At 42.1% G+C, this 16,495-nt stretch overlaps 1 protein-coding gene across 4 annotated transcripts in view; it reads right to left on the reverse strand.

Annotated features, from left to right (window-relative positions):
* Window positions 1-16,495, reverse strand: part of CARS2 (cysteinyl-tRNA synthetase 2, mitochondrial) — a 35,656-nt gene that overhangs the window by 10,240 nt on the left and 8,921 nt on the right. For 3 of the 4 annotated variants that reach the window (XM_084226153.1, XM_084226152.1, XM_084226155.1), the window contains exons 6-11: window positions 16,023-16,106; window positions 13,486-13,615; window positions 11,119-11,252; window positions 8,097-8,164; window positions 5,343-5,409; window positions 882-1,020 (exon numbers count right to left, since the gene is read on the reverse strand). In XM_084226153.1, coding sequence (XP_084082279.1) covers window positions 882-1,020; window positions 5,343-5,409; window positions 8,097-8,164; window positions 11,119-11,252; window positions 13,486-13,615; window positions 16,023-16,106 — 622 coding nt within the window. The remainder of the gene's footprint in view (window positions 1-881; window positions 1,021-5,342; window positions 5,410-8,096; window positions 8,165-11,118; window positions 11,253-13,485; window positions 13,616-16,022; window positions 16,107-16,495) is intronic. The other variant, XM_084226154.1, reaches the window with a different exon arrangement.

Raw genomic sequence — 16,495 nt, forward strand, 5'->3', positions numbered from 1 at the left:
CACCTCTCAGCTTTATCTTGCACCAACAGATCTCCTGCAGCCCCCTGCTGAAGGATGTCCTTTTGCCAAATACCATAGCTAGTTAATGCAACTCCCCTTTCCTGTAATGCACTCCAGTGCCCCTTGCAACCCTCAGTGAGTGCATCCACAAGCTTCCCCAACAGAGAGGTACCTGAGCCACAAGGAAGCTGCCCCTCACCTCTACAGCACAGACTGTCTCCCCTCTGATTCTGCAGCCCAGAGCTGCCTGCACTAGCCTTGATTCAGGGCACTCAACACCCTTCCTGCCCTGACTCTGTGCTCAACACACAGCACATCTCAGTCCTGAAGATAATCTGGTTTTCATAATGGACTCCACAGGATTCTCCTCACCATTGTCAGGGTCACAACAATTGTAACTGCTTCCTGCCCCGTGACATCCCCTCCCATGGCCAATCTCTCAGTAGCCCCTCTGCAGCACACCACAGTGCCAGCCAGCCTGATTACAAATCCAGGTGCCCAAGGTGTGTCACTCTCCAGTCATCCTCTCTCTTCTCCAGTCACTATTGCCCAGCGCTGCTTACAAACTGGGGAGCCTCACAACTGCCACAGCTTTGCCTCCTACGTCACTCATGAGGGGCAAAGACGCCTGTGTTAGGACAGGCACACCAGAAAAGTAACACAGATCTTAAAACCACAGTGAACTGAGTATAGCAGACTAAGAGCAAAAACAGCTGTCTAGATAGAGAATTTTTTTTAAAACCTGCCCTTGGTTTTTGGGCTTGGAGGGAGGACAGCTGCTTAGTCCTTCTTGTCCTGCTTCTTATAAAGAACCTCTGAGTCTGTCAGCCAACTACTGCTCACATAATCACAATCTTTTAAGACACAGGAAGTGCACTTACCTTTCCCACAATATGTCTTCTCTAACAGGGTCACACACCAGCTGTCCTTTTATATAAGCATTTGCATCTCTAATAAATGAGGAAATTGCCTGAAGAAGGTTCTTTGCATCTTCCATGCTCTCCTCACTAAATTCTACTGCTAAGAAAAAAGAAATCAAGGCATTAAGATGGAGAGAATGTTGTCTGTTATACATAGGAACAGTATTTGGAAACAAAGGAAAAGTTTGTTATTATTTGTATAGCAAACTTCTTACAACTGACTGCACATTTAATTAAAAGGTCCATTCTTCATGCACACCAAGTGGATTAAATCAATATAAAAGACAATCACTACATATGACAAAGTATAACCTACAGAAACACTTATCAAACTGATTCAAAATGTTGAATCTGGAATTTACTGAAGTAATCACTATTTAACTTTAATTTTTTTCCATTATTGAATCTCTCTGCAAAGTTATCAATCCAAAGCATTATGATTTAATATACTTCTAAGTGTTCTAATGATGGCAACATGTACCTCTAATTTTGTGCTTATTCTAATTTAGGTAGACACAATCTGTATTTGGAGATGTCCAAAGAAGCCTAACCCTCACCACTGACTCTGTTTAAAGGGCTGCTTCACCAGCATCTAAAATCTAGATAAACCTAAAATTTGTAGTCTTGCTCCTGAACAATTCCCTCACAACATCAAAGCTAAACTGACCATACCACTTTGAGAAAGCTATTTTTAGAGAAAATACAAATTGCTTAAACTCATAAGGGCATGTCTAGGGTGGGATTCATCACACTCACACATATCAAAGCCTCTTATGGCCACTGGAAAGGAAGACAAAACCTCAAGGTAAACAATTCCTTGCATCCACAGCTGAGCATCACTCTACAATGAGATGTGCCGTACAGGAACCCAACAGAGCTCTCTTCCACCAGCCACGGTAACATTAGCCCTACCACTAATAAGGCATCTACACATACAGACATCCCCACTGCATGCAGGGAGACCTTTGGCAGGCAATTCCACTTTGGGAGCTTCCAGAACCCACTCCTGCTGGCAGGAGTTCAGCAGGCTCCTCTGGCCTTGCCTGCACCCTGTGAAGTGCAGGAGCCAGAATAGCTCACTGTCACTTTTACTGGGAATTGCTATCAGTGACAGGCTTTTTCAAATTTGTGCAATTTTCTGTAGAAAAGCTTTTGGACCCCACATAAGAGAGCTCACCTGACTTTAGTGGAAGTTGTGTCCTTAGGACAGGCCTAAGTTTGAATGCACTCCTTCCCCCAGTATCACACCAGAGCCATCCATAGCCAGAGCAGTATTGCTTCACTGTAGTACACCTGACCTCAGCAATAAGGTACATCCAATTTACAGCTGCCAGCATATTCCTAGTATCATCAGCACTGAGCATCACCCGTAGCTCCCACAGAAATCTCACCTCTGGTCCTGCCTGTGGTGCATCCAACTGCTTTGTAGAATTACCCAGTGCTGCCCAGATAGACTCTTTAGAGCAGACAGTTCTACCAAGAGGACAGATGTAAGAGGTAAAAAGCAGCCAGATGTGAGACCCAATCTCATTTCCATTAGCCTAAATCCCAAGGAAGCCTAACTATTTAAACAGACTTTACACAGGATTTACCCCAATGTAACCAAGATGTAAGTCTGGACCTGTATTTGTCAGATTTTTCACTTGTGTATAATTAAAAATCTGCATTACTGCTTCATTAAATCAAGCTTTACTCAGTTTTCAAAAAGACCAGTGTACAGACCTCTATAACACAGTGAGACAATGAGAATGATCATTTATATACACTAGGATTACTCAATTGATTAACCTGGTTACAAGAATTCTGCAAGGAATACTTGACAAAAATTTATCCTGATGAAACCTACTTTAGTTCAAGCCATTCTTCATCACCAGTTTATGGCATACTCCTAAACCACTGCCTGCAGGCACTGCAAATGCACAACACAGCACAGGCAAGCCTGGTCCTATAAACTTTGATTGTGCTCCCCACTCCTTCCCTCCTTTGTCACTGACAGCCCAGATAATCACCGGCATCCCCAGAGCTCAGCTTCACCCCGAGCAGCTCTGCCCCACCACCAGAGAGGCAGATGAAGCAGAGGAACCTCATACAAAAATGCATTATGGAAGGATGATAAAAGTCTCTTCTCTCTAACTTTTCTCCTCTTCCCCACAAGCAAGGCATGCAGCTTTATCCTCCCTCTGACAATGGTCCTCACAGGAAGGGACTCCATTCCCAATAAACACATGCACCTCCTTGCACACACCCCTTTCAACCCTTGCCCCTCCAAGGCTAGGGAAGTCTGGAGTCACATTTGTCTCTATTTGGGCCTGTTAGCACACACAGAGATGGGGTATAGCCAAGACAACAAAAAAGGCCCATTCGAAGCAAAAGAAAACACAGTATCAAGCATGAGCCATTGCCAACTGTCAGCAGCTGCCCTCATCCTCATGCCTACAAAGATCTTTTTTACAGATTCAATCCAACGTTTGTGGTACCACCTGACCCCCAAACCTGGATTTTACAAAAGGCTTTCTTTGGCAGGTAGGAGTGGCAGGAGACATTACCCATGGGTCTAGGCTATAAAAACCTTTTAAGAAACAAGAAGGTGCTTGGAATCTCACTTCTAATAAAAATATGAGCAGACAGCAAAATGAGAAGGAGTGCAATAAACTTATGTTTAGACCAAAGTGAATATTGACAGCAGGGACACAAGCTGACAGGCAGCACAGTGAATACCTGGCTCAGCAGAGACCAACTCTGGCTCTTTACTGGGAAGCTAATAATGCACACGGCCTTGTAAGGTGGACGTGGAAGTGCAGACTTCTGAGCAACCCTTACCTGCCAACTGGCTTATACTCTGATATGACACTACTGTATCCTTTCATCAAAGCCACCCACATCCACACAGGTAGCACTCTTTTTCTACCTCAGGGGGGTGTTTATCCTAGAAGTAATGCAAAAAGCACAGGTTCAAATGCAGCCAGCTGACAGGGAGTGAAGAAAGCCTGCAGGCACCTTTCCACTGCAGGGCTCCAGCGTCATTCCTTGTCCTCAGGCAAGCTTAGAAACTACCAGACATTTAGCTCTTGCTCAGCTGACAAACATATATATATGATAATGGTAGCAGGTGTTAGTCTTTCCTCTTGTTTTAAACACACATTTGTTCACGACTCCCAAGTGCCCCCAGCCAGAGAGACACCTAAGAACACCCAAGGTATTCCATCTCCGAAAAGAAGCAATCAGCCAAGTGTGCCACTGCCCTGCAGCATCACCCCAAAACAGCCAAGCACGCCACCAATCCACTGCATGGCTGAACAGGATGCTGCTCTGCAGCAGACCCTCAACTGGATGCACCCCTCTCTTTCTGTGACAGTGGCAGGGAAGTTAATAACCACCTCTCTACTATTCCATGCTTTGAAATATTGCAATTACTCAATTCCTGATGCCTTCAGCTGTCCTAGGAGAGGGAGAATCCACCAAGAAGATCACATGGGTGGCTCCTGCAAGGCAGTTAGCAGTATGAACAAGCAGAGAGACTTCTCAGTCCAATGAGTGCACAACTATAAAGACTGGCAGCACACTGCACACGAGCAGTGCCCCAGAGCCTTGGCCACACCAGCTCTCTCAGTCACACTGCTACAGGTGCTTTACCCAAGGCAGACAGAGGCCCACTGGAACACCACAGCAGCTGCAGCCCCATGCTCCACCATTCCCTTGCCATGCCAGGACAGCCAACAAGCCAAGTGACCCAGCAGTGGTTAAGGAACTACCATCTGCTTTTGGCAGGTCCCAATAACCTGGTAGGAACACAGACATACAAAAACCTTTTCCAGCTCAAAGTAGCATCCGCCTGCTGGAAACACTATGGGGTACACAGGGAAGATGACAAAATCTCCCCATCAGCAGAGAGATGACCTGCCAGGCTAAGGTGTTCATTAGGTTATCATGTGCTGGTACAAGTGAGCTGCACTGCACCACAGAACTGCCTGAACACTCAGGAACTCCACAGGACAAAAATGGCAACACAGCAGGGAGATAAAAAATTATTAGCCAGCCCTCATCATACTCTCTACAGGAATATAAGCCACAGCTCCATCTAGATACGTCTCCAAAAACAGCTGATCACGACTGCAATACAAGTAACTATAACAGATGCAAATCAGAGACAGAGGTAATTCATTAATTAAAAGTGCAATTAACTACGAGTCACAACTAATTGCAGCTCAAGAAGGTATTTAAATGAATGGTTATGTGCTGTGCTCAGTGAAGACAATTTTCTAAATGTGACCAAAGAGCAGCCCCCCCACAGAGCAGCACCAAAACCTTTGCACCCACTGCACTCGGGGAAGCGCAGGGCCCCGCACGGGGAGCTCGCTCCGGAGCTGGGAAAGGCATAGGGAAAGCCATGCACACCTCAGCAGGGAAGGGGCTGCTCCTTACCTGAGCTGTATCTGCCACGCAAACAAAACATCCTGAATTGATCTGACGAACATTTCTTCAGGAAATCCTAAACTCCATGCACAAAAAGACAGCTTTAGCATGGTATCAACTTCTTCAGGAAATTTCTTCCACCCCCTTGCTTTTCAAACTAGCATGACAAATAAGGCATCTCTGCAATTTAAGACAGGCATAAAATCTTCAAACTCTAACACTGCTTTAAAACTTAAACTAAATAAAATTCAATTCCATATAAGATAGATTTGCATACATGTATACAAGATAGAGATATACACACAATGTCCAATATAAGACAGTGAAAATTACTTTGCAAATACAATCAAACATACACTGTAAAAACACCTTTGCAAAGAAAATCCAAAATGAAATGATCAGACTAAGATTGGGATACACTCTTACTCAGAGGAAAGCTCCTGAGTTTTGCAAACTTTACCAAAAAAAAAAAGATTTCTTGAAAAAGAAAAAAAGTGTATTTTTTCTGCGGGACTAGAATATGAAGAAACACAGGGAGTGAACAAAGATAAATCCTAGCAATGTAAAAAGAGTTATCTGTGTTAATTATGAAGCCTAATAAACTCCACTCTAATATTTATCTAGCTTTACAAATAATTTACTCCAGTAAACAGTAAACTACTAGCATTACTAGTAGTACAATTAATTGATTTTAATAGTACAATGAACTGTTTAAATGTTTGGAAGGCACACTAATAAAACATTCAATCACTTCCAACTCTGCTCTCAGCAAGGCTGGACACTGTGGTAGCTTGACTGACTATTGCACTTCTGCTTTTTTTTAATTTGCAATTTATTTTTTTTTTAATTTGCAAACTGGTGAGGATCACTGAAGTGCCACAAAAATCAAAAATAATAAGAAGACAGTACAAGTGAGAAAATATGGAAAGTGCTATTTGCTTAAATCTCACATTTTGAAAAAGTCTTCTGGTAAAAGACTAAACCAGCCTGAACAGTGGAAAAGCATCAGCAATGTGCTACCTCTCAAGTGAAAAAACGAATAATTGAGGCAATCACAATCAAGAAACAGTGATTATTGATTGTTTTGGTGGGTGTTTGTTTGTTTGTTGTGGGTTTTTAAAATAAACTGGATATAAATGAGTGTACCCCATATGCCCAGCAGGTTTACACTGATATACAGAGGTATAACAATATGACTACCATACAGAAATAAATTCAAATTTGGGAAAGGACCATCTGAACTAGAAAAAACAACTCTGCATTTCCTTTAAAACAGAGGACAGCTCTTTGAAAGCAGGTTGCTGTGCCCTGTGTTATCACAATCTTTTTGATTTTCAGGGTCAGAATTAAATTTTTTAAATGAATTAATTTTAAATTAATTTCTTTTTTAATTAGCTATTAAAAATAAAAGAAAAAACTGGAGTAGGGTACAAGGGGAAGGAAACAGGGCAGATGGATGCAGAGGATGCTGGGCTGCTGTGCCCAGGTGACAGCCTGGGATGCAGGTGGCAACTGGCTGAACCAAGGGAAAATCCTGGACAGACCTCCCCTCTTTTGGCACAGGCATAAAACGTTCCATGTAGGGCTTAACTTTCAAGGTGCAAGGCAGCTCTACAGGAAAAATCATTTCACTGGATTGAAAATCACTTCTCAGGGAATATTAACACTTGTTACCCATGTGGAAAGGCAGACATGAAAAGCAGAGACCTACAAGGAAAGAGAGACAGGCCAGAAATATTTGTTTCCTCAACACGAGCTGTGCCATCATGGGGGACATGGAGAGGAACATTTTTATATGCTGCTTTTAACTCCATGCACTGCATTTGTGGCCATTTCTCCACCCTGTCCACAACATCTGCTGAGACATGAGATTTCTGTGAAAATTGTAAGCTCCAGGGAAACAGGGCTTAACTGTACCCAGACAGCATCAGAAGACTAAAGAATAAAGCAGCTCATATTAAACTTCTTTTTAAAGGGATTTTAATTCATTTTTCCAAGAGGGCAAAGGGGAACATATATGCCAAAGCAGTTCCCCAAGTCTTGTCTAAAGGAAGGAAATCACCCTATTCCAGCAGTAGGCATCAGCCATCATGGGAGCCACGCCAGCACAGCTGTAGCACACACAGCTAGCAAAGAAACCCTGCTCTGGGCCACACCAGAGACCTAGGGACACAGTGAAATATCACACAGTCATATCACCCATATCACCCCATATCACACAGGCTCATGGGTATCAAAAGGCAAAGCTTCTGTGCATCAGCAAGGTCACCATATAAAGGGTAATGGGAAAGACTGCTGCAATAGTGTGGTTCAGGATACCCAGTAGCTTCCTGACAAAACACTATGTCCCATTTCACCTAAAGGAGGACTAGGAAAAACATCCATTCTTTTCCAAGTCCATGCTTTTTCAAAGCATTATTAAGGACAGACTGATGGGAACCCATCACTAAAGAACAAAATCATTCAGGTTGGAAAAGACCCTTGAGACTGTCAAGTCCAACCACAAATCTACAGTGCAGGATTCTGGTACGGCGCACAAACTCTGCTCCTACAAACACTCTCAGCTCAGCAAGATCCGTTGTTATAACAAACCATGAATCTGAGCAGGTATCCTACCTCCAGAGCCACAAAAACAGATACATCAGCACTAGAGAAACACTGCAGCATAAGCACACACTCCAAAGCTTTCTCAAAAGAGGGCTGTGATTAATATTTACATATTACAAACCTACAAAATTGCTTCAATTCAAACAAAGAAATTACCTTAATCGTTATGTAGTTTTTTAATGACTTTGACATTTTTTCTTGACTTCCTTTAACATGCAAATGCCCTATAGTAAAAAAAAAAAAAAAAAAGGAATTAATCAGGATAAACAAGTGTGCTTCTGAATAGGGAGCAAATGAGAAAGACTGCACTGAGACACTGTAAATGTTGGAGGCAGCATATGCTATGATGGATGCATGCCAAACATTTCAATGTAAGGGGTAACATTTTTCAATAGCATTGCCTACAGTCCTGCACATGTCTCCATCCTCAGAACTTCCACTGGGTGAACTGTAAAATACAGACTTTTAAAACACTAAAAAAAAAAAAAAAAAACCACCACCACCATGAGCCTCTCTGCTCAGAATTGACAATAAACTTGATAAAAACAAGCAAGAAAATTGTTTCATTCTTCACAAGTACCTTAGCTGTTACTCTTGACTTCTCAGAAGTATTTTAAGAAGTATTCTCCAGTGACCTAGCATTAAAAAATCCTTAAAACTAAATCTTCTGTACTTATTACTTGCTGATGGCTGTTAACATTATATTTTTACCCCAAAGTTTTAAAGCACTGGTTCAAAATATCTTAAATGCAAAATGAATTTTCCACAGATTCTCAACTACTCCAGACTTGTGAGACTGAGAAAAAGCAGGGTGAGGGAGGGAAGCAGCTACAATATCTAATTTGAATTAGTTTATTTTAAAGTGTGATCTCTGAGCACTGCTAGAACATTCAATAGTCACACAGATCACTGCTTTGCAGGGCTGTAGCACAGGAAAAAGGTAGTAACACTGCATTTAAGATAGTATATAGAGCTTGGCTTTAGGACTGAAAGCTCTGGCAAAGAAAGACAGGAGAGGTATGCCTGAGGTTGCCTGCTTCCAGGTCTCATCCATGTGAGCCACAGCAGCACCACTGATGGAAAACACCAATTATTCACAGCACCAGAGAGATGGCAAACATGCTGCCACTGAAAGACTACTCAGCATAATTTCAGAAATGTTGTTAAAAGCCTTAATAGTTTTCCCCTAATGAAAGAGTAATTCTGTAAGTTACCAACCACCCACAACTAACACGAGATTTTAGGCACTTCTGTGACCTGCAGCATCTAACACTTAATCATACTTTGAGGCAGATTTTTAAGCATTAATTTCTCTTGCTCTGTAATACCCTACCAGTACTGCATTCTTTCACATTTGGCAGCCCAGTGCTACCAATGCCTCAGAGTGCAAGGACAACGTAAGATTGCGCTCCGGCTTTTATGAGTGGTGACAGAAGTGGCATTTCTTGCTCAGCAACCCATGCAGCTGTCTGCATTTCGTGCTACTCACTGCACAGAGCTGCTTTGTAGCCTTGCCTGAAACCCTTTTGCTTCCACAAGTAGATAAAATCCCCATTACACTCATCTGGACATGAAAACAACAAGCTCAGGCCTGATAACTGGACCTGAAAAGCTCATCGTTTCACTCCTCAGCTCTTTCTGATAATGATTCAAAGCAACAGGAACTGTGAAGTCCTACCCTGACCACCTCAAAATTTAATTTTGTACAACATACTCTATGGAGAGTAGGAATGAATCAAAAAATCTATGGATGCAGAAATGGCTACAGCATCTACCCATGATAAAAACCTTGCTTTCACTGTCTGTCTTGTCTGCTAGCAGGTGAGGGCACTTTCACCACAGCGTTGTTAAACCTGGGACACTCAATAAGCATATTCAGGCTGTCAGACACAGCTGGACATCTGCAGCTCTTGGGACTCAAGTAAAACCCACAGCCAAAATTATCCTGGGAGAAGGGGAAAAGCCTGGGTAAGATTACTTTCTTTTGCAAAGGTGCCTAAATACTGACTTAATTAACTTTAGGCAGACAAGTTTAAAATAGTTGGACTGTGTTTTCCTAAAAAGGTACCAGTAACATCTGAATTTGAATTAATGTTCCTCTTCCAAGAGTTTCAGTACTTAGAATGATTTCATTCAAGAACACAAAATACAAGGATTTTCATAACTTTGGTTTGGCGCTCTTCCCAGAGTACAAGTAGTCTAAAAATAAAGTCCTTATAAGATTTATCCCCAGTGCAGGGATTTTCTTCCCCTAATGGGGACTGCTCCTCCAATTCTGAGCTGCTAAAATTCTGAAGTCTGTTAGCAGAATAAATTGTTTCTGAAGCTGATTCATTTGCCCTAAATAACTCACACCATCATCCTCCAGCAAGATTTTCTGACTTAATGAATGTAATCTGTCAGCTCCTAGAGAACTTCAGTGTAAAAACTGCCCTTGGAAATAAGTTCTCCCTTTTTTTTTTAATTGACTCTTCTTTATTTAGCTGTTATCAAAAAATATTTCCCCTACAGATTCAGTTCCAAGTTTGAAAAGCCAGATTGACTGGTTTGTCAACAGAAGGCTCCCCTTGGCAGTAACCAGTGCATCTCAATGGAAGTGCAGAGGATACCACAGCACCTTGGGAACAAAGCACACCCTGGAGGATACACCAGCCTCTGGACAATTGCTATTGATTTACAACAGGCTCTACACTGGGAACTGAAACTAGAATTCAATATTCATCCCATACAGTACAAATATATAAAAATGAAAGCTCATGTAATTCCCAGAGTGCACCACAGGCTTAACTCTGAAGCTCTTCTATTCAGAGAAGCAGCTTCAAGAGTTCCTAGAGACATTCTGCCCAAAATACTAATCAGCATAAGAGAGGCTGCAGACTTGAATCTGACTTTCTATTGACTTCAGCAGTCCATCCAGAACCACCATGACTGCAACAGGAAGAACAAATGCCAAGGTTTCCATCAATGGGAACAGCACTAGAGCCATCAGTGACGTAGTTCAAAGCACTGTACAGCACAAACTTCACTGAATGAAGCACTTTTATGCAGAGGGAGCAAGGAGCAGTTCTACATAATGCCAGGCAGTGTAACATGTTCTCACCACATGAAATGCCAAACTTAAAAAAACCCAAATTATTGCATTTGTACAGGCCTCTCAAGTGATCAATATTTTACTTACCAGAATGCAGAAAGTAATTCCCCCATTGCTCACACTGATGATACACCTCACACTGTGCAATTTCATTTTCATGATGAGGAAATGCAAGATCTATTCCACCAGTATGGATGTCCAGCTGCTTTCCAAACACTGCACTGTAACAATATTTTCCTGATCAGTAAGTAGAACACCACAAAAGCTTTTTGTAAAAAGAAATGCAGATAAAAATAAGATGAAACAACATATATTTAAGTGTACAATTTAGTAACTGCAGTTTTAAAACAAGATTTTACACATACCTTGGATACCAAAACGCAGCAGAACTTGTCTGGACGGGACCCGTATCTGTTCACAATTACTTCTCCTTAGCAGAAACAATTACTTTTCTACCTTAAGACAGCAAGCAGGACGTCTCCTTTCCTTGCTCTGCTACAGTTTCAGTATCAGACAGGTGCTTTATGTGCAAACCTAACAACCTAGTTCTATAAATTTGGTATTCCTCTTCCTTATCTTGTACCTTTTCTGTAAGAATCAAACAATAGTGTGTGCAGTCAGGTCAAGCTAGGCACGCTAGCAACTTTATTTTGCCTGTTAAATGAAGTTTACACTTACAGCCTCACAGGGATGTGAGTCAACCTTAACTGCTCAGAAACCAGGAGTGCTCAAACAGGGAAAGATGCAAGGCCTACAGACAAACACACAGTCCTCCCATGTCACCTTAACAAGGTGCTCCTGGTAGCTGGCTAAACATTAATACTTTGGTTCCTTTTTGAGACAAAACACCTGTGCCAAACAATGGCTTTGCAGAAGCTGATGGGGCACAGGAGAAAAAGACAAAGAGGAGAAGAGAGAAGAAAGAAAGAGCAGCTGTCACCATTTCCCAAGTTCATCCTTCTCTACTCCTGCCTGCTTCAAAACCAGCTAAAGCACAAATCTTTCCAGGACTGACCCTCACCTTCCCTTGTGCCACCTACAGAGTAGCACTTGCTGTTTCCTCCAACAAAACCATTAAGAGCTGGAGAGAGGTTACAGATGGATCTGCCAAATGCACAGGGACAGGAGGAGCCACCCAGCTCACCACAAGGGAAAATGAGCAGAGAATGACAGACCTGAGGGGGTCAAAGCAGGGGGATTCCCTCCTCCAGGGCTGCTCTAGAGACCAGAGACTCCTCATTCACAGACTTACCAAAATTAATTCACCTAACAAAGTTAAAGTGCTTTGAGATACTTGGCAAAACAGACAGCTAAGTAAGTATTGCTTAAAAATGGGCTTTCAGCAGCTGACTGGGACAACAAATTGTTTTAGGTCACTTACCAAAGTAAGCTCTCCATTTTTCACAGTCCAAGATTACTACAATCATGCTCTCTGTGGGTCTTTTATTTATATGGCAGGAGCCTCACCCAGCCTCAGTGAAATGCATTTTTACAGAAAGAAATGCAGATTATAAACAGCACTGCATTAGCAGACAAGCCATGTTGTAACTGGCATTTCTTATCTGTGCACTTCTCTCAGAGGTTGTACATCAAACACAGCATGATTTTGTGCTCTTTGATTGCTTTAAGAGCTGCCTCACTATGCTGAAACTATTTACAGACAGAAAATCACCCTTATAAACACTTTTCACAAGCAAAGAAAAGACTAACAATTCCAGGTGAACCGAAAAGCATATGAAAGAAAACCTAAAGCAGCTGGTTCCACCTTCTTTCAGCTTTAGCTGAAAATTTAAGCTGAACAAGGTCAGATCTAAACTATTTCTTATTAGCTTCCAAAAAAAGATCTGAGACTAATGCAAAACTAAGTACACTATCTATTTCCAAGGAGAGAAGACTTCTTCTCCTGTGGTGAAAATGAAACTTTAAATTAAGAGCAAATTACACCAAACCAACTGCAAACAAAACACTACTCAGCAAGAATGCTGAATAACACAGATTATTAGCATGAACATCACATCTGCTGCTAAGATAAGGCCAGCAAGATCTCATAGATCAAACCATAATCCCACACCTGTCCTCCTGACACCTACCTCCTGAACTAGGTCTGATGGAGACTGCTAGAAGTGGAAGGGAAGCAATGAAAGAGGTACCATAACTTCAACCACCTTTGGTTACTGTGCTCAAGTTAAAAGACTGCTAATGGACTGGTGATCCCCTGTGCTGTATTTTAAGCACCAAGTCTAGAGAAGGTGCCAAAACATAGAGACAGCTGTGACAGGAAGGTGAAGCAGAGTTTATCTGGGCCACATGTGACATCCCAAGTTGCATAAAATGGTCACATTAAAACCAGTGCTACCTACTGATCAGAAAATGATTTCAGTACTGCTGCTACCATTGTGATGTGACTGAAAATGAAAAATAGCATTAGATTTATCAAAATCCAAGAAATCTGACCTTGATATTGTGGAACATTCAATGTGCCATCCAGGCCGTCCTTTTCCCCAGGGAGAATTCCAAGACAGCTCTTGAGGCTTGGCAGCTTTCCACAGGGCAAAATCTTTACCATGTCGTTTATCAGAATCAACTGGCAAGAATAAGTGATTTGTTAATGGGATATGTCTCAAAGAAAAAAAATGACCAAATGAAAGCAAGAGGAAATGTGTATTTAGTGAACTATTCTGATTTTAATCCCCTTCAATCAACTTCTTTTCACTACAACTGCCTTCTCATCCCCCTCACACAGGGGAAAATTGAAATATTGAAATATTGGAATATTGAAATAGATTTTGACAAGCTACAACGATAGATTCAGGATTCCTTAATATATCCTATCAGTCCTTTTATCCTTCCCCAGTTTGCCTTATTTTTCATTCATTTAGTTACATATCAGCCAGTTTCCCCAGGACAAATGGACTGCACTACAGCAGAAAAGATAATAAAACCAAACCACACAAACAAACAAAAACCAATTTTTTCTCTGGCACACAATTACTTTGTGTTTTAGATTTTATAAACCAAAGTGCACAGAGGTAAGAATCAAAACTATTCTTGGACAGTAGCAATTTTTCACTACAGTTTTCACCAATGGGTTCTCTACAAAGGCTTCCTCACAGCTCTATTTGCTCTTTCCTTCACTACATTGCCAAGGATGCAGTCCTTTTTATTACAATACTGCAGGACTGTTCATCTCTGCTGACTCCTAACCTCCAGTCAAATCCCACCAACCCCTGGCAGGAGCCACAGAACAGGGCTCTGGACTCTGGACTTTCTTTCTGACAAATACATGACCTCACTTTTATAATCATACAACTCAAAATTCTTAAGAACTAAAGATACAGAAATAGTTTTATCCACTGAATCATCACCTGGGCTATTTCACAAGATTGCCAAGTTCTGAGTGACCAATATCTGCTGACTCCAACCCTCTTTTGCCCCTTTTTGAGTATGCTGCTACAAGAGAGCCTTCTTCAACTTCTCAGTTGTAAGCAAAACAAGTGTAAAAATCTTTAGAAATAAGAATGCACTTAGCTGTGACTAGAGGGGAAGCGGGGTAAAACACATAATCAGTCACAGCTGAGGCTGAAAGGCACATCTGGGGACAGTCTAATCCAACCTCCTGCTCAGAGCAGGAGCAGCTGCAGCAGGCTGCCCAGGATGGTGTCCAGTTAGGCTTTGACGGAGGATGGGGACTCAACAGCCTCTCTGAGCAACATGGTTTGTGTTAACCATCCTCAGGGTAAAAAGAATTTTTCTTGGCTTTAAATGAAATTTCCCGAGTTTCAAGTTGTGATCAGTGCCTCTTGTCCTATCACCAAGTACCACAGAGAAAAGCCTGGTTCCATCTGTGTGAGTACAGCCTGAGCCTTTGCTTCTCCAGGCTGAGTGGTCCAGCTCTGTCTGCTTTTCCTCATATGAAAGATGCTCCAGTATTTGGAGATGAAAGATGCTCCTCCATCGTTACTGTGGCCCTTTGCTGGCCTTTCTCCAGTGCTGTTCTGGGGAGCCCAGCACCAGACCTGCACTCCAGGCACATCTCACCAGTGCTGAGCAGAGAAGGACCACCTCCACCGAGCTGCTGGCAATGCTCCTCCCTGTGAAGCCCAGGAGGCTGCTGGCTCTCTGCACTCAGTAATTACCCCTAAATAACTGTTGACAAGATGCATTCCCTCTGTAGGCTGTAACGCTGAAACAACTCCAGAGCAGAGCTGTGAGAAGTTCTGGCTGCACCTGAGCAGCAGCCTCCAAGGCATTTTCAGTAATTACAGATTTTTTTTTTTAAATGATGAAATACTGAACTTTAGTTTGCAAAAGGATGCAGGAGACCTGAATCAAATTTTCTGAAACCCGATCAGAAACCCACAGAAACTCGATCGCAGAAACCCGATCAGACCCTTACTACTCTGCTGAACAGAGGTTCAGCAACCCTGCAAAGCAGGAACTGGAACAAAATCTCCACAGCCCAGGGTACAGGCCTGCTCTAGCACAGCCTATGAAGAGACTGCTCACCCTCACACAGAGGCTGCTTAGCCCAGTGACAAGTAATGAAGGAAGCAATTCATCCAGTTAACTTCAGAGCAGCGCAACTGCCCCAACAAGAACATGGTAGGTGAGGTTTCCTCGTGCTTTCCCTTGAGTACCTCACTGCTGGCTACTGCAACAGCAAGAACACCACCTCACTGTGAAGTTTCTATGTAACACTGCCCAGTATTTAATTAAAATTGCTTAAGAATCCTAATTGCTCTAAGGTACCAGAACAAAGGTATAGAGGGAAGGACAAAAGGAAGAAGAAAAACCAAGTTTCCTCTTGCACTGGCAACAGGGAGTGCCTCAAAAAATAACTACAAAAGCACTGTAATCCTAATTAACCAGAAACTTAGCTATACACAAAGGGTTAGAAAACTGTTTCAAACTGCCAAATGAAAGTCAGCACACAGATGCAAAATGCATTCAAACAATGCATTAACACAAACAAGCTCACGCCACAAACTTACCTGCTTCATCTTGGGTATCAGGGTTAATGGCAGTTAACACTCCGTATCGTTTTCCCCAGGACTTAACATCAAAATAAACATTGCCTAATACAAAAGAAATGTTTAGTTGCATAGCAAAGATGGAGCACATTGATGAGAACTTGATAACATTTCCCTGAAAGAAAAAAAAAAAGTGCTCTTCCACTCCCATTTGAAATTCTGATTTAGAAATTCAGAAATATTGCAAAAGTAGTAGCAGATGTTTCCATGCTATCCAGTTTTTCAGTAACTTCTCTGCACATGCTCATTTTGCCCATAGCATAACTTTGAATTCTGGGGATCTCCCAGGTTCTTCCTTGCCCATGCACAATCAGCAATCCCCTCCCCTGCTGCAGCTCAAGCTACACCTAGTCCAGTTACAATGCACTTGAATTCTTCTACAACCACCAGCTCTGCTAAAATAAGAAATCCACACATTTTGCTTTGCAGACACA

This window comes from Fringilla coelebs, assembly GCF_963513975.1.
Source record: "Fringilla coelebs genome assembly, chromosome: 2".
NCBI lineage: Eukaryota > Metazoa > Chordata > Aves > Passeriformes > Fringillidae > Fringilla > Fringilla coelebs.